This window comes from Triturus cristatus, chromosome 2_1 (genome assembly GCF_964204655.1).
Source record: "Triturus cristatus chromosome 2_1, aTriCri1.1, whole genome shotgun sequence".
Lineage (NCBI taxonomy): Eukaryota > Metazoa > Chordata > Amphibia > Caudata > Salamandridae > Triturus > Triturus cristatus.
This window is the reverse complement of record NC_140581.1, coordinates 1,065,703,395-1,065,726,376: the sequence shown is the minus strand read 5'-3', so window position 1 is coordinate 1,065,726,376 and position 22,982 is coordinate 1,065,703,395. Positions and strand designations below refer to the sequence as shown.

Sequence of the window (22,982 nt, the reverse complement as noted above, 5' to 3'; positions counted from 1 at the left end):
ACATTGGCATTGCCAATGCTTGTTGCTGATCGCCTCGGCATCCGTGAATATTCAATCTGAGGCTAAACAGCAACCCTGGAACATCCAAATATGGCAAATAATTTTCCAGTGGCCCATAAGCTGTGACCTACAATTTGTGACCAATGTAATTCTTACTAATAAAGTTGGTTAGCATGTATAAAGACCACCTTGGGCTGTTCTGCACTTATTGTGCTTAGCTGAACAAGTATTATCTCTGCAGGCCAAATAGAAAATTAATTCCTCCTCTGGGCCCTCTTCACATCGGTACATAGTATGGTGTGCACGGTCACACCAGCAATAAATAGAGATAAGTTGTGTCTGAATCTTCGATACTGAGAGGTGTGGTTTATTACAGATGCCCTAAGCCCCAAGATGTCCTTCCTCCTGGAGCACTACTAAAGAAATTCCTTTGTGAGTGTGTACTTAGCTTCCCCACATCTTACTAGTTCTGGCTTCTGCAAAGGTTTCTACATTTCTCCTCTCTGGGCCTCCTATTTTTTTTAGCCGTTTTCTTTGAAATCGGGGTGTCATAAATACCATGACCAGTCCAAGGAGGTACCTTTTAGTCAGGATGCTTCTGTTTCAGAAGGCTACAGTCTTAATGACAACAAGGGGTATTTTCTGGTATTTGAGAGCCAATCCCATCTCCCCCCCCTATCCCTACACAGACTAGTAGGTGAAAAAAGCATTGTGAATACACAATAAGGCAATTATTCAACACCATCAGCAAGCTCAGAGCCATGGTTCTGTCTGCCATGTAGACCATATGGACTCAGACGCCTAGCTTAAGATATTTCCCCTTAACCCTGTTGCGGGGCCAAATATTAGAGGGCAGCCTACATTTGATTAATCAAATTATTTAAACACGTATGGTAATTTTTTTTGTCCCAAGAAGCTGGGCTTGAACCCAAGAGCAGTAAATAGGAGTTCTTGAAGGAAGCAAATAATTGTGTAGCTGGCTACCATAAATAAATACAATATATGAACAATTAGCTCTTTAGAAATTCCCTAATAAAAATATCAGTTGGCTAACACTTCACTAAATGAAATGTTATACTTATGTAATCATCACTATGGCTCACTATATCCCCTTTGCCACAGAGTCCTATCGTTTCGAATCCTGAATTTCATTTACCAAACAAGTGCATCCCAAAAATTCAAGACATGGTTCAGTCCAGGTGAATCAATTAGATTGACATATTTGAAAAACATTTATTAACACAAGCCCAGCATTGATAAGTTGCTATATATATATATATACACACACACATACATATACACACACATTCTTTCCCTCTCACCCCCCCCGCCAAGAACAAAAATATATTTCCACTACATTATTTAAGCTCTGCCTCAAGATTGTTTGCCTTTTTGAAAATACAGCAGTGTCAGCTGTACAGCCACTGCGCAAACAATTGTGTACTACCTGAGGAAGGCAGAAGCCAAAACGCTGTAGTGGAAAATATATTTTTGTTCTTCGGTGAGTCCAACTGTGTGAGTCACTTCTTTCTTGGACATGTATCCTTTGGGATCCGGATTTTTGCCCTGTCTGCTGTTTTCTTGTTATCCTTAAGATAGATATATATATATATATATATATATACATACATACACACATATGTACATATATATATTGATAAAGGCCAAGGCGCCGGCCGAAATGTGTTTGTCAGCAGAGGGTTGCACATATGAATTAAAATTAATTTATTGGATTTAAAGAGCCCGGAATGCCCAGCGTCTCTTTTGGAACATATAATATTCCAGCCATGAGACCCACATACGGCTTATGGAAGTTCTGAGGTTAGTAGAGAGGGAGGCAAGCACTAGGGTATCGCTCATTAAGTGTGTGGGACATCTGGAGGACTGTAGAACGCGACACGTATCGTCCCACTCACCTATCATCCAGCGAGAAGAGCTTGAGCAGTTTGGGCAGGTCATGTAGGGTGACAAAGCGTCCCAGTTTTTCATCAGCTGCCCTGGCAGATGTAAGCAGTTTAGGGTCAGGTCCTGGTTTTCAGTGAGGGTTGACTGTAAACAGTGGAGGTACGTTTTAATAAGTTACAAAGCCGTACTAGTTAGGATCTCTTATCCGAAAGCTATTTAAAAAACACGTTTGGTACTGGGTTTTAAAAACTGTCTTTTTTATGAATTCCCTTAGCGCTTCGTCTGTGCTTCTATAGTGATGAGCGTTGTAATTCTGTGTCGCTCGGATAATGTTGAATTCGTCCTTCTATTTTTTCTACAGGTCACGGTTTTGGCTTTCAAAATCTGGTCGCCATAGGCAGGTGCCTTGTACCCTAGTGCATGTTGTGCTGTCAGGGCTGGACAGGGGTGCTACCAACCCACTTACCGCTTCTTCCGGACAGTGCAGATAATGGCCAATCAGGGCGCGCGTTACTCTTATTCTGTGTTGCTCCTAGAAGGAGCTACTTGAGGTGTCTGCAGACGCCCTTCCTGCTGACTGAATAAGCTTGCAGGGAAGAGGAGGAGCCAGCAAGGAAAACGTGTGTGTGCTGATTTATAATAAAAATTATCCAATAGCCAAAGAGCGTCTTTGGAAGTGGGCGATGTCACGCTCTTTGATTGGCTTGTGTCAGACTCTGGGAAGTGAGGGCTAGGCTGTGCGTATTTGCGATACTATGTAAACGTAGTCCCGAAAGTGATATAGTAAACGGACTAAAGAGGAAAACACAATGTGGAAGTTTGTAGTGTAGAATGGCACCCTAGAAGTTCTCCTGGGGTTATTACGCTGGGTAATGGCTTCCTTTTATACGGTGTGTTTCCTAAGTACATTGCTACCCAGATCAAAAATTACTATACTGAGATTAAAAGATAAAGTGCATCCGTGCAGGAGTGTAGACTTAATCTGCGCTGAGGACACCCATAGATCTTCATAGTTATTGTCTATGCGCAGTCCCTTTTTTGGTCTTACACTTGGCAGTGAGCAGATGAGATGATTTTGTTGGGGACCAACGACCGTCCCCTGCCCCCCTTCTCCGCTGCCGCTTGAATTCACGGAAGGCGCATCCTTTCCAAGATGGTGGCGTCTGTTGCTGGGTGCGGACTTCTTGTCCTTCCTCTGTCTTCACAGAGGAACTCCTGGAGTAGGCTGCCTCCTGTTCGGGTGACAGTCTCAGAACGCGGATAGCTGAGAAGTACCCTGGCAGCACGTACAGCCCAGCCATGTCCGAGCCAAGGGAAGCCGATGCCAAGCAGCTGTCCACCTCTGAGCGGCCAGTGAAAGGTAACAGGCAACTCACGGAATGTATCGCCGCAGGTGCAACAGCAGTGGGTTTGGAGAGAAGCATTTAGGGTCGTTTTTTGTGTTTTTGTGTAAGTTAGAATTATTTTTCTCTTCCTCTCCTCCTCCTTCGTTTAGTTCTCCTCTGGTCGTGCAACACCGATCTGCGAGTGTCTGTTCCCTGACAAGCCACAGGGAGACGGCTCCAGAAGAAGATGTAGGTGGCATAAAGCACCCCTTGCCTGCATAGCTTTCTCGTGTCTTGTACTCATGTGGCTCCGCGGGATGGCTTTCTAAACTTTCCCGCAAACTACTGTTGTACACAAGACACGGTGCACACAAGATATTGTAACTTGGCAGGCGACCTCACCCAAAGCAAACTCTTCCCTTACTTTGTAAATTATGCAGAAATAGCTTGTGGGCTGTCCTTTCTGTTGAACCCTACACAAAACCAAAACTGTGCTCTATTCGCTGAATATCTGACACGGAATATTATTTCCACTTCTGGAAACTATAGTTTCAACATGTCATGTGGTGATATTCTTATTAACAGTGGGAGGTAGTGCCTCATTTCGCCTCGTAATTCCACCTCTTAACACCGTGAGGAAAGTTAACAACGTTTGTTCTGGTGCAACATTGGTTAGTTAATAGGCGCTTCATTTGGTTTCCCGTTGCGACATGCAGAACTTTAGTAAATCTATCTTTGGGTCGGTTGGTAGCCTCGCGGTTTTCGAAGATGGTCAGTTTCTTTTGTAGTACTTAAGGGAAATATACTCCTAGCAGCTCTTGTAAATTCACTGAGGTCCGCATAAATATGTTGGTTATACCGAATGCTGCTCTACTCCTCTCGACCAAATCGGGCCTGCATGGCTTATTATATATTAATAATTGTACGTATTTGCGTGTATTTCTATTTTCGGAATAATTTACTCCTATTGTATTCCATGCGTGCATAATGAGATTTGGCAAACCAGCCAGCGTATACCGTGATGCACAGATATTCATTGAAATGAAATATATACAATTACGTTTAATGGTATATTGCCAAATAAAAAACACAATTGTATTTCGAGGTGAATTTAAATGTACCTTTTTGACTTTGACCTAGCATACCGTTGAATGTATTAAAGAGATAACTACTGGTATTATATTTCTGTGGATGTTATATTTTGGAGAGGTTTAAAACCAGTTTGAGGAATTGACATACACCTGAACGGAACCACTCAAGTTAGGATTATCTTCGTTTAACAACATTAAATGTTAGGTGTGGGCATAATTATTCTGCTTCAGGCTTCACAGACGATGTAAAACGCTGCAGCAGGTTCACAGACAGAACTGGCGTAGATGGTTTAGTTAATGGACAATTACATCTATTTGTTAAATCCAAAGTTTCTGCATTTTTGTTATTAGAACTGATATGTGTAACATTTTGGGCTGGAGATACCTGCAGGACTCGTACTCCCTTTTAATTTATGGGGGCTTTTGCTCTTATTTGTTATGTTTGTCGACTTTTGAAGGAAATTGTAATTGCATTTATACAGCGCTTATTACCCCTAACGAGGCGTCAAAGCGCTTTTTCTGTGAGTAGCATGCTACTCCAGAACCGAAAGAGGATTAGTGGTGAATTAGTATAGGGAGATATGAAATTAATTATTTTGAGGATCATCGTAGTAGAATGGGGGTTGGGATGAGTCCGAGAGTGGAGTTAGAGGATACATTGAGAGGTATAATGTGAGAAATTGGGTAGTGTAGCAGAATGAGGTTTGAGATGAGAGAGTGGTGGTAGAGGATATATTTGGACAGGTATAGTGTGAGATATAGGTTAGTGCATTGGAGATGCTGAATTAGAAGTAAAGTAATAAATATACAGATAAATAAGTACATGGAAGGTATAAGCAAGATAATATATGTAGATTTAGGTTGTATTTAATGAACTCAGACTTTCAAGTGTTGCTGTACTTTTAGTTTTCTTTTTGTAATTGTATTTTTTTGTAATTCAATAGTTAAGCAATTGTAGATAAATAGTTATGGTAAAGACTAACTTATTTTTGCAGTCACCTATATACAGGTTAAATATAGAATAATATCACTATAAATAATATGTACCTTTTGTTAATCAGAACGAATATTTATAAACATAGTTATTATACATGTTTGTACAAAGCAATACACATATGTAGGTACACATATATATTCCAAATAAATGTTTATATACACAGGGATATGCTGTATATTTATGTTTGAGTATGGTGGTTATGTGGGGAAGAGCCAACTCTTGAGTAGTCTTCTGAAGATAAGGTAGTTATCCGTAGATCTTATGTTTGGGGCTAATGAGTTCAAAAGTTTGGCTGCTTGAACAGACAGAGATGTACCACCTATGGCTTTTTTCTTGTATGGTGGGATTTTGAACGGAGATGCCAATCTAGAGCGGAGGTTCCTTTTTTGAGTGTATTTGATTTTATTCCTGATGAAGAGCGGCCCCGTTCCATGTATTGCTTTGTGGGTGATACAAATCAGCTTGAATGTGGATCTTCTGGTAACCAATGTAGGGCCTTAAGGCAGGGGAAATGGGGGCTTGTGGCTTTATATGAAAGAGTTGTGTGGCAGCAGAGTTCTGAATCCGTTGATGTCTTTTCATAATTGTTTGTGATTCTCTAACATCTGAAGGGTGGTTAATTCTAGTTCTACCACTTTTTAAAAGTATTAGCTATATATTCGAGATACGGAGCACACATTTGTGTAAAGTTACGCAGGTGTCAGGTCTGTTAAAATGTTGCAAGGTGAACTCTATTGATAGAGTGGGAAAAGTCATGACACTGGTACTATTTAGCATCCTGATTGCAGGAACGACGACTGAAGTTTGCAGTCCTCCAGTACTAGTGTAGCAAATCTTGACTTTGAATAAATGTTCCTTTTTCGATTGGCCAAAAGTACTGTTTTGGCCAAATGGTAGTTAAATATGGTGTTAATCACAAGTAGAATACGATATTTAAAGAACAATCTTTGGCAAATATTTGCCATAAAAGACACAAAAGTACATTCATATAAAGTCTTTATAGAAGGAGGAAAATACAGATGAATAACATTTTTTTAAATAATAAAAGAACAATAAATAGGAGGTTAGAATTACATAAAAGTAGAACAATATAAAACCCGGGTGATACCCAAATTAGCTGCCGAATAATGTACTCGTAACGTAATTTTTAAAATGCCCTTTGCCTAATTCTCCACAAGATCATTAAAAACCACAAAACTGAAAAACCCCACAAATTGCCGATCATCGGATTAAATATTTTTAAGGGTTTCTCTGAAATCTCTAATGTCAATGCTTTGGCAGAGCAGCGCAATCCACTTGTTTCTTTTATTACAGTAACTCAGGCAAGCAAACAAAACATGTTCAATAATTTCAATTTATGTCACACAGAATGGGCAGTGACCATTTCTTGAACTTGCCAATGGCCTTCACCTGGCAATAAACGAGGCAAGCAGTTTTGTTCCGTATCTAAATTGAAGAAAAAGCTTCCTGGCAATGCAAGGCTCTATTTAGTCCACAAACTCTTCTCTCTGATACCCATCTTTTACCGTTAAAAAGGCTGATGACAGGGAGCCCAAATTAGGCTGGCGTAATAAGCGTATTTGGTGTTTCCAGTAGACCCTCCTTATCTGCTTTTTAGACACCCTCCTAGCCTCTTCGGGGGCAACTCACAGATGCTCAAGCCCAATATCCGCTAATGTGGATCTCACATGCCTTATCCACGGGAGGTCACCTGTTCCTGGTAAACTCAAAATCTCGGAAACCCTTACCGATAAAATTAAATTCCGGTGTTGCCCACAACCTTAATCCAAAATAAAAGTGGTCATAACCTAACTATTTGAGTTATTTTTTTTTTAGCCCCAGATCTAACCTCGGGGTGAGGTGGGGGGAGGGGTGGTGGGGAGCGACGGTGTGCTAATAGGCATACCAATCAATCGCCATAAAAAACAATTTTTTGCAGTGCCCAGGGACAACACATCTTTGTGTCCCCAAAGTTCTGCACCATAAGTTGCTGACTCAAGTGCCTAGTGGTTATAGACCTGCAATTCCAGCGAAATAGGCGATATTGGGAGGTCTTTAATGGTTTCAACAGTCCCCCAGTGATTTGCTCTAATCTAAGCTTGGACCTTGCAATATGGGTCTGCCAAAGGAAATGGTCATTCAATATGATGCCCTGATATTTAAAGGTATTGACTTGCTCCAGAGGAGTCCCTCTCAAAATGATGTTAGCTCAAGTAGAGCAACAGGGATTTAAATGAAACGTGTTTCTCATACTAGTATATTTCAAATTCAAAACTTAACTTTTTCAGAATTTCAATCTGTGTTTAATTTCACCAGCTGTGTTTATAATGCATGGCAAGTCTGATTAGTTGATTGTTATAAAATATCCTTTCCAAGTTTTGTATGTTTTAGTTTAAAAAAACAACAAAAAAACTGTAAAAAAACGGGTTGGCGGATTACTAATTTTAATTGAATCATGAAGTGCAGGATAGAAAAATACATTGAGTGGTTTAACACTAAAGCAAATGAACATTCACAATGTCCATATATGAAAATTCGGTTTATAGGCTAATCTCTATTGACATGAGGAAGAAAATAAATAAAGAGGCATATGAGTTTACCCATAATTATTAGTAAAACTAAAATAGTAGAGTAGGCTAGTGCTTGTGTTTCTTAATGTCACCTCCTCATATTGACTTGTTAGGAAAGTGTTAAGTGCATCTAATATGACATTCGTGAAGTGCATATTAGGTCTGCCATTAGCCAAGAGCTTTCCATTTTGCTAAACTGATCCATAAGATTAACTTATAAGGGCTTTCTGCCAGCCCTCTTTATCCATTGCAAGGGTGTGGATTTTAATCAAATATCTACTTGTCCATGGGACAGGTTGCAGCTTAAATCTACTTGTCCTGTAAAACAAATCCACTTGTTCCTTTGGTGCCACGTAGTGCAGTAACTAATTATGGCAGCAATCTCATTATATAAAAGCTCTGATATTAGCCTTTCTGTTTATGCCGAAGCTCATGATCGGTTTTGAATTCAAGCAATTTCCTTATTTTGCCACCTATCCACAGATCTACATACTGGGGCTGGAGATAGCGTTAAACAGTGGTTCCAGGATTGGAATACCCTTTTGAGTCTGTGCACACTTACTAAATTGCATGTTTTAGGGATTTTCAACAGCTCTTCTCTAATCTTTTCCTATAATGAGAGAGGACGGAAATTTACTCTTGAAAATGGCAGAAGCAAAACTTTTTCAAGGGTTGGGAAAAAAGTAGTTGGAGGGAAAGTGAACTTGTAAACACTCAACGGATTTTCGCATGAGCAAATCTATACCTGTATATTTGATCGTGTTAAAAAGCAATTCATAAATATTTTCTAGGAGTACTATTTCCTGGCCTACCTCTGTAAATTCTTGTGAATTTATGAAAGCCATAACTCTGCACTAATGCCAGGACATGTACCATTGGTGCAATTTTGTGACTTTATTTAAGATGTGGGCCTCTAATTAGGGCTGGTGTTAAACAAGAACTTTTTGTTTTTATTAAAATTCTATTTTTCTCGCTCTCTATCTGTCCATTGACTGGCTTCCGCTCTTACACGAGGAGCATATCGGCAAACAAAGTAATTTTCTTCAGTGTCAGGGACTACTGTGGCATTGTGTGCTTTTTGAGACCAAAATATATTATTGCTTTTTGCTAATGTTTGTTTTAATAGTGAGGGCCTGGCAGCTCCCACAATGTTTTACAAAAACCATATCAAAATAAGACACACATTGACTAAACCAAAAAGCTGACTACCAATATCAGACCTATTGGCTTTGCCAGTGTTTGTTTATTTTCATGTTTCCCCTTAATCTTGTTGAAACTGGTTGCACTGATTTTCCCATATGATTTTTGTGTGAAAATACTAGCATGCATCCACACATTTTACTAAATGATACTTCAAAGAAATATAACCTACAATTTCAAAGAAGTTTAGCAAAATGTATTTTTTTTATTTGCATTTTTTTGTGAACATTTTATTTTGAAAGCAAAGGATCCTCAATCTTGTTGTCCAGCTTCTGTAGATATTTGCATCTAATTAGAGAGCATTCTGGGAGCATTGAATGTAGCCTCATAGTGTTAAACTTTCCTAACGTGTACCCATTTTTGCACTGAAACTACTGGCAGTAGTGCAGTCCGAACTTGCAACATTTCCTTAAGAATGCTCACTCTAATAAGAAAGGCTTTGTATTAATCAACCATAAATCCAAGTTCGAATAACATCAACATTTGGAAAAAAATATTACCTTAAATGAAGACAATGCCCTTCCCTGATCCATAATGTGGTACGTTAAACTGGCCGATAAAGGGTTTGTGCTGCATGGGGTAGGGCCTACTTGTCCCAATAAAAAAATCAACATGAAACAATATATCCTGGGAGTCTGGCTATAGGAATTCCATACCCTTGCCATTGGGTATTTTGTGTCATTCACATTTTTATTCTGTCCACTCCATCGTACTGCATGTGGCAGTGGGTCATGCCACTTCAACTGAGTGATGATATCCCTATGAATTATGGTTTTATATCCTCCCTCAAGGAGCATATCTACACATAAATTAGTTCTCTTCAGTACCAGGGACTACTATTTCAATATGTGCTTTTTGGATCTCCCAGAATATTTCTGCTTTCAGCCATTTTTAGGTCTCGCCTGACCTAGCGCATGCGCTGGTCTGGCGAGACTTATTGAGAGGGCTCCAAAAAGTGCTACCAGGCCAGCCTAGAGCTACAGTGCATGTGAGCGGGCGCGCTCGCCGCGCTTTACCGCGATTACTTTTGTGGCCGCTTTGATGTTTGATCGCGATCACTTTCACGGCCGCTTGGCATAGCCAATGGGTCTCGCTTTTGGGACCTTTATAAGTATTTAGTTATGCAACTGTTGCATGGCTAACACTTATAAGGTCCCAAAGGCGAGACCTATTGGCTATACCAATGCTTGTTGTAGATTGACAAAGGCCCGGCAACTTCAACCAACAACAACCCCCTCCACCCCCCCCACCCCAAAGACAAAACATTGACAAAGCCAAAAGTCTGGCAGCCAACGCAAACATTGTTGGCTATGCCAATGCTTGTTTGTAAATTTGAGTTCAAAGAGCCTTGTGCAAAATGGTTTTGGCATTTAATTCAATGTCTCTTTGATAGATCGCAGGAAAGTTGTAAAGTGCATATGAATGCAAACAAGTTTTAATGTGGCTTCTGTATAAGTGCTTGTATTAAATTCAGCGTCTCGTGCAACCTAAACATTTTGTAGTGATGCTCAATACTCCACTTTATCCGAGTATTTGGCTGAATATTTAAATGTTATGGGATCTTAGGCAAACTATTAAACGTACTAGTTGCTACTTGCCGAGCATGCATGGAGAAAAGGTATGTTACTGTTTTGTTATGCATCTATTTGTAACGCTAAAATAACACACAACCAGTTAGGCACAGTTAAATGAAATGAATGTTAATTTTAGGTATTTTCTACTGGCAGCTTCAGTTTTCCAACAGACCTCATGTCCTAATTTCCTTACAAAAAGTAAAATAATTTAGTAGGACAGAAAAAGGGTGAGCTTTTTTTTTGGGGGGGGTGCTCTATTCAGCTACTTGCTTTTATGTATTTTTCATGGTTTGCCATTGCCTGGCTGGGCTCTCCATCATGGATGGCCATGGCATTTTGTAAATGTTTACATTACAATGCCTCGTCACGGCTAGTGAGCGCTTAATTAGTTCAATTTACATTTTTGAACGCTTACAATTGTACCCTGTGCGTTCCCATTTGATTTTAGTGATCGGGCATCCAAGCAGTTCTGTCTTTAGATTGCAGACGTGACATGACTTATAGGCTGTAACCTGAACCAGTTCTAATTGATGCGTTTACTTTGCTAGCACAATATTTTAATTGATGATTTATAGCTCTTTTTGCTCAGTAAGTGCATGCAGTTTGGATTTTATTTATTTTACAGCCTTGGCGTATCATATACAGTGCTCTTCAGTATTCTCCCTATCACCTTCAGTTGTTTTACTTTGTTGTCATAACTTGTTGGGTGTACAGGTTTTTTTGTTTACACAGTAAAGAATTGCAGTCAAATGGCCTTACTTAAACATGCAACGACATTTCAAGCCCTACTTCGAGTCAGCATCGCTGTTCTTTAAAATTACCGCTTAACTCCGCTAATGCATTTTGTTATTCAGAGGAGCCATACTCTCAGATTTTATATTAAATCCGAAGACCCTGCTACATTATGGGATTTTTTTTTCTAGGACAGCTGTGGCAACATGCACAGAGGTCGTACTATTACCGATAAACTCAAAGACCGGGTTAATGGCTTTGTCGAATCATACGCTAAAATGTAAACCATCCTAGACTCCCAGTGACTGGAATTGGACTGTACAACTTCCCCCCCCCAGTCTTTTGCGACGTAGCTGCTTGTAGCACTGAGTGTATAGAAAGTACCTCTTTTATTGCACGAAAGGAACTATGCGGCTGTAGTTATGATGCTTTATTTTTTTAAATATAAGAATCCTATCATTGTGTGGTTTCATTCATTGTGCTTTTCTGCTTGAGCTGCCCATGCATTCCCACTTGTCAGAATCTTTTCAATTTGCTGGTGCATTTTTGTGCTGTAAAGACCCACCCACAAGGGCAGATACATTTTGGCTCTCTGGTAAATTTGATGACACAGCGTGTTTAGCATATCGCAAGAATGCATCGGGTACATTTAAGTAGCATTTCAAGTTGCTGAGAACATCAGATTTCCAGGATAAGAGCAGTTCATAAGAAAATCTTTTGTGGTCAGTGGTGGGGTGGGGTATGATGTACATGTATCTGACTTAATGTCTTTAAAAAGATACTATGATTACAAATATTTCTTTTGGTCGGGCAATATTTTGGGAGTTTTGTAAAATGCTATGTGTCTCTTCACTCCTTTAGTTGTCTAATTTGCTCAGTTTGTGTTCTCACAACGCTACATTAGCTGTTATTTTGTCGAAATGTGTGTTTTGTACAGTACCGATACTTAAAATGGGCTTTTATTCAGCCATTGCTTATCATTGGTTGAATTTCTTGTCAGTTGCTTTTACTAGCATCTTTTTTTAGTGACTTTCCTTCCTCTTCTTGTTGGTTTCTCTCTTGGATCATAGCTTCTTGATAGTGCTTTTGATTGGATGACTTGTATGTTTCCATCGCTTTACATTCAAGTAACGCTTTTTCTTTTAGTACTGCATGGGAGTGCATGTATTTTCTTGGTTATTCATCCCCCCCTCCCCCAACCCCCGTATGCTGTTTCCCCCTTCACATCCCTGCCTACTCCATGTTGACTCCCCTCACCCCAAGTTTGACTGGTGCTTCCCCTCCCTGTTCACTAAACTTTTGCATAATCCCTACATTCTCCTACATTGCTCCCCACCCTTCCTTCTTCACTGCTCTTTTATACTTCGTTTTTTAACCTTAAGAAGGACATCGTGACTCCAGATTGCAATCCGGTTTCATAGGTAGCGACAGAAAATAAAATTTAAAAACTGCACACGCGTCATTTGTGCAAAGGGTTTATAAGGACCCGTTCTCGAGGGGTTCGAGCGACGATACAACTCTCGACCAGGAGTGGCAAGGAATGCTCGAGGAGAACACAAGATATCTATATATATATATATATATATATATATATCCAAGAAACAGTGTGCCCATGCACAGAAGCGCACTCGAGCCAGCGTTAGGTTGAGGAGACCTTTATTCAGGGAAGACTGCCAATGTCACGAGAAGTCAATAAAAGAAAGTGGCGCCAGATTCACGACGCTTTTCGGGTTTATCCCTTCTTCTTGGTGAGACGCCATTGCAGCTACCTGCACCTGCAAGTATTTGGCCCATTGGAGGGCAGATTTGACTAATCAGGTGAATGGACTTCTTCAGATGTATTCTGGGAAATGCAGTGCAGGTAAGTTTTCGTGCCTCAGTATTCATGCATTGACTTCTCGTGACATTGGCAGTCTTCCCTGAATAAAGGTCTCCTCAACCTAACGCTGGCTCGAGTGCGCTTCTTGTGCATGGGCACACTGTGTCTTGGATATATATATATATATATATATATCTTTTTTTTTAAAATAATTTGCTGTTCTAAGATGGCCTTCACCATCTTGGAACAGTAAATCATAAGAAAAAAATACACACCACTGCATTCTAACACACAAATGCTTATGGATATGTCATTATGCTGGGGCTGCCCCAGCTTCATGACACATACTCGTGCATGCATGGTGATGCCTGCACATATATATAGAATTATGCTTCGGATTTTTTATTTTTGCTGCTGCTGTTCAGCATTAACTAATGTGTTTTAAAAGTGAGACCTGTTTGCTTTGCAAAGGCTTGTTTGATTATTAGTTATTTAACATACTGTCTACCTCAGGGGAAACAAAAGTAAGCAGGAGGACAAGCCTCTGAGCTATTGACTAAGGGAACATCTATCTTGTTAGATACTTGTATAGTATTTAGGGTACTTCGAAGTGTTTGTGTGAAAGAGGATGGAAGAAGGGAAGATGAGAGAAAGTGGGACACGGGAACCAAAGAAAGAGCGTGCAGGAGAAATTGCATGGCACTTAAGTGACATTGCTTACTGTCATAGCGCTTATGAGTGTGTCCAAGCACAAAAGTGGGGAGAAAGACTAAGTCAATTAATAGATAGAAATGACCATAAGGAAGAAGATAAACATTAGATCGATCAGCTATCAAAATGAATTGACGCAGGATAAAGTGAGCAAAATCTCACTATCCTTCCTCTGCAGAAGGGCGTCTTTAAATTTCTCCCCTCCTTTGTCACCCATTCTGAGGTTCGACCCCCTGAAGAAGATTGATTGTTCAATTATTGAAAATTAATGTGAATTGTATATCCACCATAGTCCATGAGAAGATATCCCAAATGTGGTTATTTAAGAGTGAAGATAACATATGGTATGTGTACTTAGCAAAATAATCAATAGAGCATGGTAACACAGTAAACCTAGTTTATGAAAGAAACCACTCTGTCAAGTAACGTGAACAAACATTTCTTACTTGACGTTCTAGAGGGACCGCTGGGTTAGACAAGTGTGTGTGTGAATTTAAAATCTGCATTCTGTGTATATATAATACCTCAACTGTTCACACTTCTGCTAACCCACTGAGTGGTTACGGTAATAGGTTGTGTTTTGTGATATTTTAAGCATTCACACCTAATAATCAGTTGCTGAAGGCTGGTAATCTGGTTGTTGAAGGGTAGTTGTAATTTGCTGTTGACTTCCCTAGAGTTGTCTGCCATCGCTCTGGCCACTGACTACTTTCTTGACATTAACAATTGTTTTGTCAAATAGAACATCCCTCCCCATATCCAGGGCTACTGAAATTATGTTCTTCTGTTGATTTTCACTCAATTATGGGGTTGCCATACTTGTCATCCAATCTGCTACATCATTTATTGATTACTGTAACAAAAATGCCCTGGCCACCGGAATCAAAATTAATGAAGAAGTTCATAGTAATCATGAAGGAAATTGTCTATTCTATTAAGGACACGGAGGTGAGTATTATGCTCAAACTTTCTTTTATTCCTTTCCAGCAGCTTCAGCTAATGAGACGAAAAAACGATCTTTCCCATGATGCACATGGTAAGGGTCAACACATAGTCCACTAATAGGCAGTCTAGCATATCCTCAAAATCGGACTCCCCGGAAGACTTCCTCTTTCTTGACTGTGACAAGACAATCCACGAATTTCCATTAATCCGTATTGAAATGATCAGAACATGAAAGAAGCCAGCGGGAGAACAAATTAATCTGAGCTCTGTCAATCCAGTGCAAACCAGAAGCACAGATGTATCGGACAACTAGTGCATCAACAAATCGTAATACTCTAAGGAAGGAGAAAACGGACAAAATATAAACAAAGAACTAGCACAACTGTCATCACATCATTATTAGAGGAAACCAGTGATACTTCTACCATACGACCGAGTGGAGCAAAGCAAGCCTTCAATTTGCAATTCCCCGGGGTTGGGACAAGGATTTCTGGAACCTTGAGGTGGGAATAATCCTCGCCTCAGTGTCCTTAATAGAATTGAAACGTTCCTTCATAATTACTAGGACATTTTTCATGGTATGTCAGGACTGGATGCAAGGATTATGCTTGTTCAAAGCTTGTCCACCACCAATTATGCCATATCAGCAGCTTGTTTATAATGTCTTTGAGATGAACACCAAGGGCGAAAGCTTTAGAGTCCATCACACCTCTAACAGAATGGGCGCAAAATTGCGAGATGTCGATGCCTGTTTCTTGCATGACCCACCTAATCCATGGGGCTATTTGGTGGGAGGAGTGACCGCTTTGAAAGGTTTCCTGAGAGATCAACAATTGATGTTCTCCAGTAGGGCGAAGCTCTTCCGTCATGCTCTTGTACTCTTTTAGACAACGTACCACAAACAACTTTGGTGACTTATTGAAGGCCGGGTAGGACACCACCTTGGAGTTGGATTTGGTCCTATGAACAATATGGAAGGTTGCCCCTTGCGCGGTAAAGAATCTTCCTGAAATATCCAGAGCTTGCATGCCAGACACCCTCCGACATGACACTATGCCCATTAACATGGCTAGTTTTCCTGAAAATTGCTTGTGAGACAAATATTTATTGGGTTGCCAAGAGCGCAATAAGTGAAGGACCTAATTAGCATCCCATAAGGTTGAATAACTGGTTCCCGGAAGGAACGTCAAGCGAATCCCCCACATTATTTTGCAAATCAACTGATGTTCACTCACAGAAGCCCCTTGAACTGGCACATGCCCAGCCGAAATCGCCGAGTCATAATAGTTAACAGACTGATATGCTAACCCTTGAGACGCCAAAGAGGCCAAAAAGTACACAATAGTGACCACATTGCCCACCCAGCCCCCATGGGATCCTGGTTGTTCCGTACACACCAACTGACCCATGCTGCTTTTTTGTACTGTCAGCCCATGCTGCTGCCAGTAATCCTTCAGCCTCATTCGATAGACCTGGGATTTTCCAATGATGCCTGAAATCTGCCATGTCATGAGCGGCATGCCACCTTGCAAGACCAGATGATGGGGATTGCCTTGGGGGATCCCGCAGAATAGCCTGGTCGAAGGATAGAATGATTGGAGAATCCCAGGAAAGCTCCAGTAGAGCTGGAAACCACACTTGAGACTTACAATAAGGTGTGATCACCATAATCTTCTGCCTGCGGGACTGCGCTGCGAGTCTCGTTATCATTGCAAATGGTGGGAAAGCATATCTGGTCTCCCGGGACCAATCCTGTAGGAAGGCATCAGTCACCAATGCGAGAGCTTTCGGCTTTCAATTGAAGAATCTGGGTAGCTTGTGATTCAGCCGTGATGCAAAAAGGTGTGCGGAGAAGAGGCCCCAGAGGGTAGTTAACCTCTGGAAGAGCGAAGGTGCAGCTGCCACAAACTCCTGTCTGACCACATCCTGGAGCACCAATCCTCTATCACATTGGAGGCTTCTGGGATGTACTCTGCTGTCACTGAGATGTTGTGGGAAAGACAAAGTCCAAAGGTCCTTGGCCAAAACCGCCAAGACATTGGATCTGCTCCCTCCAAGGTGGTTTATATAGCTTAATGTAGATATATTGTCCATCTTTAGAAGGATGCTGCATGAAACCATGTTCATCATCCAACACGGAATGACAAAGGACCCCACTATCTGCTCTAGGCAGCTGATATGAAGGTGACGCTCGTCTGCGGACCATTTTTCTTCGATGTCTGAGCCAAAGATGGTCCACCCTTTCCATTCCTCCATATGGTCCAGCCACCATCTTATCTTCACTCCTACTTCGTCTGTTAGGGGTATCTGGTCTAAGTATTGTAGCCCCCACCGAAGGCAAAATGCTGTGAGGCGCTGAAAGGCTCTGTAACCGAGGAGCCCTGAGAAGATCGCCTGATGACGATAGAAGGCCTACCATCCAAGCCACCTGCCGTAACAAAGTAATGGAACGTGCCAGAATCCGTTTCAGCTCTTAGTGGATTTTTATCACTTTCCGAGAAGGAAGATACCATGTCTGCTCTTCTAAGTCTATAATGAATCCGAGTAGGGTAGTCTGTTTGGACGGCACCAGGAGGGACTTCTTAGCGTTGATCACAAAACCTCAGCCCTGCAGTAGACTCTATGCCACTTGTAACTTCTGTGACAGTCTCGACAGACACTGATCCAAAAGGAGGAGGTCCTTGAGAAAAATAATGAGGCACAAACCCCTCGACCTTAAGGCTTCCACAACCGGTTTGAGGACCTTGGTGAAACACCAGGGATCCAAGGACCGACCAAAAGTTAGGGTGATGAACTCTTACTCTTGCTCTTAACCACCTGAACCGCAAGAAACGGCGGTGTGGTGCAAAAAATGGGGACTGCCAGGTATACGTCCTTTAAGTCCAAGCACACCATCCAGTCATCGGGCTGTAGCAGATCCTGCACAAGATGGATTCCCTCCATCTTGAAATGGTGATAAACCAACCACTGGTTGAATTCCCTGAGATTTATTACAGGACTTTGTCCACCATCCATCTTGTCCACTAAACAAATGTTGCTAACGAAACCTCTGTGGTGTAGGCAGGAGCCGACAATCGCGCCTTTTTGCAGTAAGGTCATTAACTCCTGATCTATCAAGTCGACTTGGTCTTCTGCAAAAACCAGTGGGCGAGGTCGGTGTACTTGGGTCAGAGACCTGTAGAACTCTATGTAAAAACCTTTGATGGTCAGAAGGACCTACGGGTCTGAAATAATTCTTCCCCAATTGTGTTCGAAATGTGTCAAACTGCCACCCACTTTTAGAAAGGGAAAGTCTCACCTGTTGTGGCATGAAACTGTCCTCTGGTGGCACCTCTACCACCTCTGCTGCCATTGCCCCTTCGTATCTGGAAAATTCTCTCTGCTTCAATGTGTCCTGGGACTTAATGAATCCTCTCAGAGGGCCTTGGGTGAAGAACTGGCCGGCCGAGCGCCCTCTGCCACATCCGGCCCCCAGTAAAAATTGGAGGATGAAAGATCGTCTTTATTGAGGCCTGTGTCTTATCCAAGGAGGTAAATGTGGCCACAAAGTTGCTCAGCTCCTTTAACGAGTCCCCGAAGAGCCCGCCCTGAGCCACCATGCAAGCCTCAGAGGGAACCAGGTCTCCCAATTTGGGATCCGCCTTCATGAGAAGGGAACTACACTTCTCGGTTAAGAGAGCGCAATTAGCATTTCTGAGAAACGAGCAAGTCCACGTCCAAACCTCCCCTCGTATGTAGATCAAACGTACAAAAAGCACTGTCCTTGGAGCCACAAGGACTAGATGGACTGGAAAATGGTCTCTAGGGTAGACCTTGGGTATAAATCAGACACTCTCGTCAGTGGTTAACCACCACTTATGGTGGAAACCTTGAGGAAAAACACATCGGGCTGAATATAGCCTTTGTTTTTTCCTCAAGGTTCCTCATTTTGAAAGAAATACGAGCCTTTAAAAAGTCATCAACACGACGAAACACGTGTCTGCTGTGCTTATTATCCATTGACCTGCGTGTTAATAAACTTTGGTTGTCAGTGTTGTTCATTCACTGACCTACGTATTAACAAGTGTTGAATTTATATGTTCAAAAAAGTTAAATTGGATCTGTTACATTGATAGATCAAAATTACTATATCTGTGTAGTGCTCTGGATTGCTTAGTTATTTGTATATATGTAAAAGTTTATTTTTCATATATTAATTTACAATATTGTGGTGGCATAGTGTTGATCCATTTGAGCATACCATACTGTCTGCATATGATGTACTTACCTTAGACTTGACGGATGTACTGGCAGTTTGCGATTACCACTGCCATCTTGTCTTTCCTATTCGCCAATTTTTGCACATGTAAGCTCATTTGTCACCCAGAGTGAGACAGGTATGCCCAGACTTGGCTCCTGTGAGCTCCATGCCATTGTAGTCAAACTAGCTTTGCTGATGAGGTGATACCCCCAAACCGGTCCCTGGATGCTTGTTTCTAGTTCAGGGAGGACCTGGCCTGGCAGTTTGGACTGTACTGTTCCCTTGGGGAGCAGGGTCAAGGCTGATTTGCATATGCCGGGTCCAAACTGAAGTGGCATGGTGGGCGAAAAACGATGGATTGTATTGCGGCCCGGGCATTTGCTTGTGTCCGAGGTTCGTTCAAACATTCCATCCATCAACTTGTTGTCGCAACTTTGTAAATTAAGGCATATGTAACTGGCAGTCATCTGGCTCTTGCTTCCTCATTATTTCTCCAGCTTTAGGCGCTGCATGTTAATATATCAGCTAAGGAGAGGAAACCAACATCCTGGCCTTGTTGCCTCCCAGGACCTAGTTCTGAGAAAAAAAAAACACTGCCTGGAATTAAATATTATTCTATACATGCTGTACACTTGCTGTTGCAGGGAATGCATTAACTCTGGGACTGGGAATGTGTTTCTGCTGAGACAGGGCTGCAACACTGACATGGGGAGACAGACTCTGGCACATCAAGGGACAAACACTAAGGCTTCACATGCACTGATTAGAGAAAATACACTATTCACTGACTAGGGTTCTCGCACTTTATTCTCAGCACAAGACCCATTGATGACTTGTGCATTAGTTTTATGGAATTCATCATTTCCCACATTCTTTGGCCATGATGTCCTGTACTACTCTCCCTCTCCTTGCCCTACTCCGCACATCACCCCGCCCCTTTGATATTGTTCATTCATCCAACTTTCCTTTTCCAGCCTTAGCCACTCGCCTCATTCCCTTTAATGTGATAAGATTCCATGTGACTGTTAAAGATGAAGTCAATCATTCTGCCTTCTCATGTATCAAGAGGTAAGGCAACAACAGTATGTGGTTTCTTACCCCCTAGAGGTACTTAAAATACTCGCATTTTGTGCCACAATCTACAACTTTTCCTTGAACTCCCCACAGGTTTTGGCTGGTAAGTTGTAATCTTGAGTCTGTACAAGCTTTTAAACCATGATCTCTCTGGAATGGTGAAAGTTCTAGTGGTCATTCAAACTGCTTCAGGGTCAAGATAGAATATCTTGGCCAATGAGATGCTATCATGAGAACTAACTTTTAGTGAATAGACCCCCCCCCCCCCCCCTGCCTTCCCAGTGTCCTTGTGAGGCTAGAAATGGAGTTGCTATGAACTCCCACAAAGTTAAGGTGTCGTAGTCTGGGTAAGTTCACCACAAGGCCCAGTCCTTTTGATCCACACATTCCTCAACTCTGAGAAGAGCGCAAGTTTTGGGTCGGGAACATTAAACTGACTTTCAGCTCTGAATTGGAGGGCAGCCTCAGTTCCTAGTATATTTCTTGCAGTTTGAGACCGCTGGGCCTTCACAGTGCTTTACAGGATCAAGCAGACTCTTCTCTCGGAGTATACTAGCTCTAATTTCCCCAACATGGCAGAGTCCTATTATTATTTTTTAAACATATTTTTATTAGTTTGACTCTTTAATAGAAGCAGTACAAACAAGGAGAAAGTACAATAACAAGTATACAAGCATTGCAGCTCAGGGCTTTGTATGATTCAATCACCACATGGTCAATAGCAGCAATAACAATAGGCAGTCAATAGCAAACTGTGGAAGAGAACAGATAAACAACATAACAATAGAAGATGCTTGGCCGTACTATAGAAGTGCAAGTGTGACAGACTAGTGCAAGAGGGTCCGCTATTACATCAGACTTCTATCCTCCCAGTGCTCCTCCTTATACACAGGCAAAGAAGACGAGGATGAGAAGACATCCACACGCCAATTCCACTCACACATGAAAGTTGCAGTGTTGTGTGGTGGGCCTTAGGGCGTCCGTGAAACCCTCCCAGACATCGACTATGGCCTGTATATTCTTCGGTGTGCAGGGCAGTGCCTTCAGCTTTCACCCACCTGTTAATTTCTGCCTTCCAGTGACAATGAGGGGGTCCCATAGCAGAGTTCCAGTGCATCGCTATAACCCGGGGTGCCAGCACCAATCCCAGTTCTGTAAACCTGGCCTGCACCACCCTGGAGTTGGGATGCATATATAGGCCAAGCAAGCAGACCTCCACAGTCGGTGCAGAAGGCATCCCCACCACTCTCTCATGCTCAGCCACAACCTCCCTTCAGAACTCCACCACTGATGGGCATGTCCAAGTCATATTCAAGAAGTCAACTTCCAGTGCGCTGCACCCTCCATGGCAGAGTAGGTGACGTTGTAGGTGGATTTCTAATCTTGAGTGGAATGGCAACTCTTGATGTCCTGGGTCGAAATCTCTAAGCAAGATTTGCTGAGTTTCTTCCAATCTAGGCCAATATAACCACAGACCTTAGCATTTACCTTGAACTGAGATGCTTGTTGAAATCTGGGCGAAAAATAACCAACCAAAGTAAAGAGGTTTTTTTTATAGACTTTCTTCCAGGACGTTTCGCAAAGCAAGACAGACAATGGTGTGTAACAACTAGTCAGGAGAATGCTTGTTCTCAGGGAGGAAGTGAGTGGAGTCTCTGCAATGTCCAGGCAGCACTTTCAGAACACAAACACAGGAGGCTGCATATTACCCCAGCTTGTGGTTGGGGACAAAGGCACAGTTTTGCTTGCCCAAGCAAGGATAGTCTGCTGCCAGCAACTGTGGAGCAGCTATCCCCTAAAAGCAACTCGGTTCTGTGCCTAGGAATTAATACTTAGAGAGGCAATTAATGTGCATTCCCTGCCTACACCTTTCTATATTTCTACACTGGAAAAGCTAAGAAAAGGAAGATTGTCTGCTAAATGCAACATAAAGGATTAACCTCCATTTCTGCTGTAATCGTTTTATTCTAAAGTAGGACACCTACCGCACCTTACAAGTAAAGGTAGCCTGGTGCGCTGAAATGCGAATATGTGACCAATGTCAGCCTTCCAACACACATGCCATGGGAAACGAAGACAAACAAACGTTATCGAGGAGTAAATAAATTTTGTTTGGAAGGATTTCATAGATTCCTCTCATTAAAATGCTTGTATTACAATCTCAACCTCCATCAACATCAGTCTATCTGTAGACTTGTGGGTGGTAGGCATCATCCATAATAAGTGACAAATAAGTTTGGAAGGCAACACCTATTCTTCTGAAAACTTTGATCGCCTCCTTATGATGTGAGTCTGTTGTGCCTAATTGATTTCTTCCTCTGCCTTGGGGCAATGAAACCTTCCTGTCTGTAGGCACTCTTAACAGAAGTCAATTAACATAACACAGGGACTTTCAGCCTGGCTTCGATCTATCACGAGCAGGTGGAATGAACGCCGTTTATAGATCAGGTAGTGGGTCACACCGTATCCTTTTGTACCTATGGGTTTGCTGGTGCTTGTAGCTGTCTATACGCTGTCGTCCTTTTTACAACTTTTACTTCTGTCTCTAACATACCCTCACCCATTACAAAGCCAGGTGCTGTGTCCATCCCATAACATGATAACTACACCATTGTGGGTCTCACACACAGCATGAAAGCACTTTACACAGGGCTCAAAACAAAAACAGCACCCTTAACAGTGAAGCTTATTTTCCGTGTGGGTAAGCTCTTCAGCATTCCATCTATGGACAGTAAGAGTCCTTCAGATGCACTATTCCAGTAGCTTTCATTCTTTTGACATCTGTGGACCCCCTCTTAA

General features: G+C 41.8%; 1 protein-coding gene across 12 annotated transcripts in view; it reads left to right on the top strand.

The window, feature by feature from the left end:
- The window catches only part of PPP3CA (protein phosphatase 3 catalytic subunit alpha), a 617,342-nt gene that overhangs the window by 35,516 nt on the left and 558,844 nt on the right, over window positions 1-22,982 (top strand). For 3 of the 12 annotated variants that reach the window (XM_085635934.1, XM_085635945.1, XM_085635908.1), the window contains exon 1: window positions 3,110-3,265. The exons of 4 other annotated variants lie outside the window; for them this stretch is intronic. In XM_085635934.1, the coding sequence (XP_085492060.1) occupies window positions 3,205-3,265 (61 nt within the window). In that variant the 5' untranslated portion in view covers window positions 3,110-3,204. Of the gene's footprint in view, window positions 1-3,107; window positions 3,355-22,982 lie in introns of those variants that run through there. 5 more of the 12 variants (XM_085635914.1, XM_085635923.1, XM_085635899.1 and 2 more) reach the window with 3 other exon arrangements.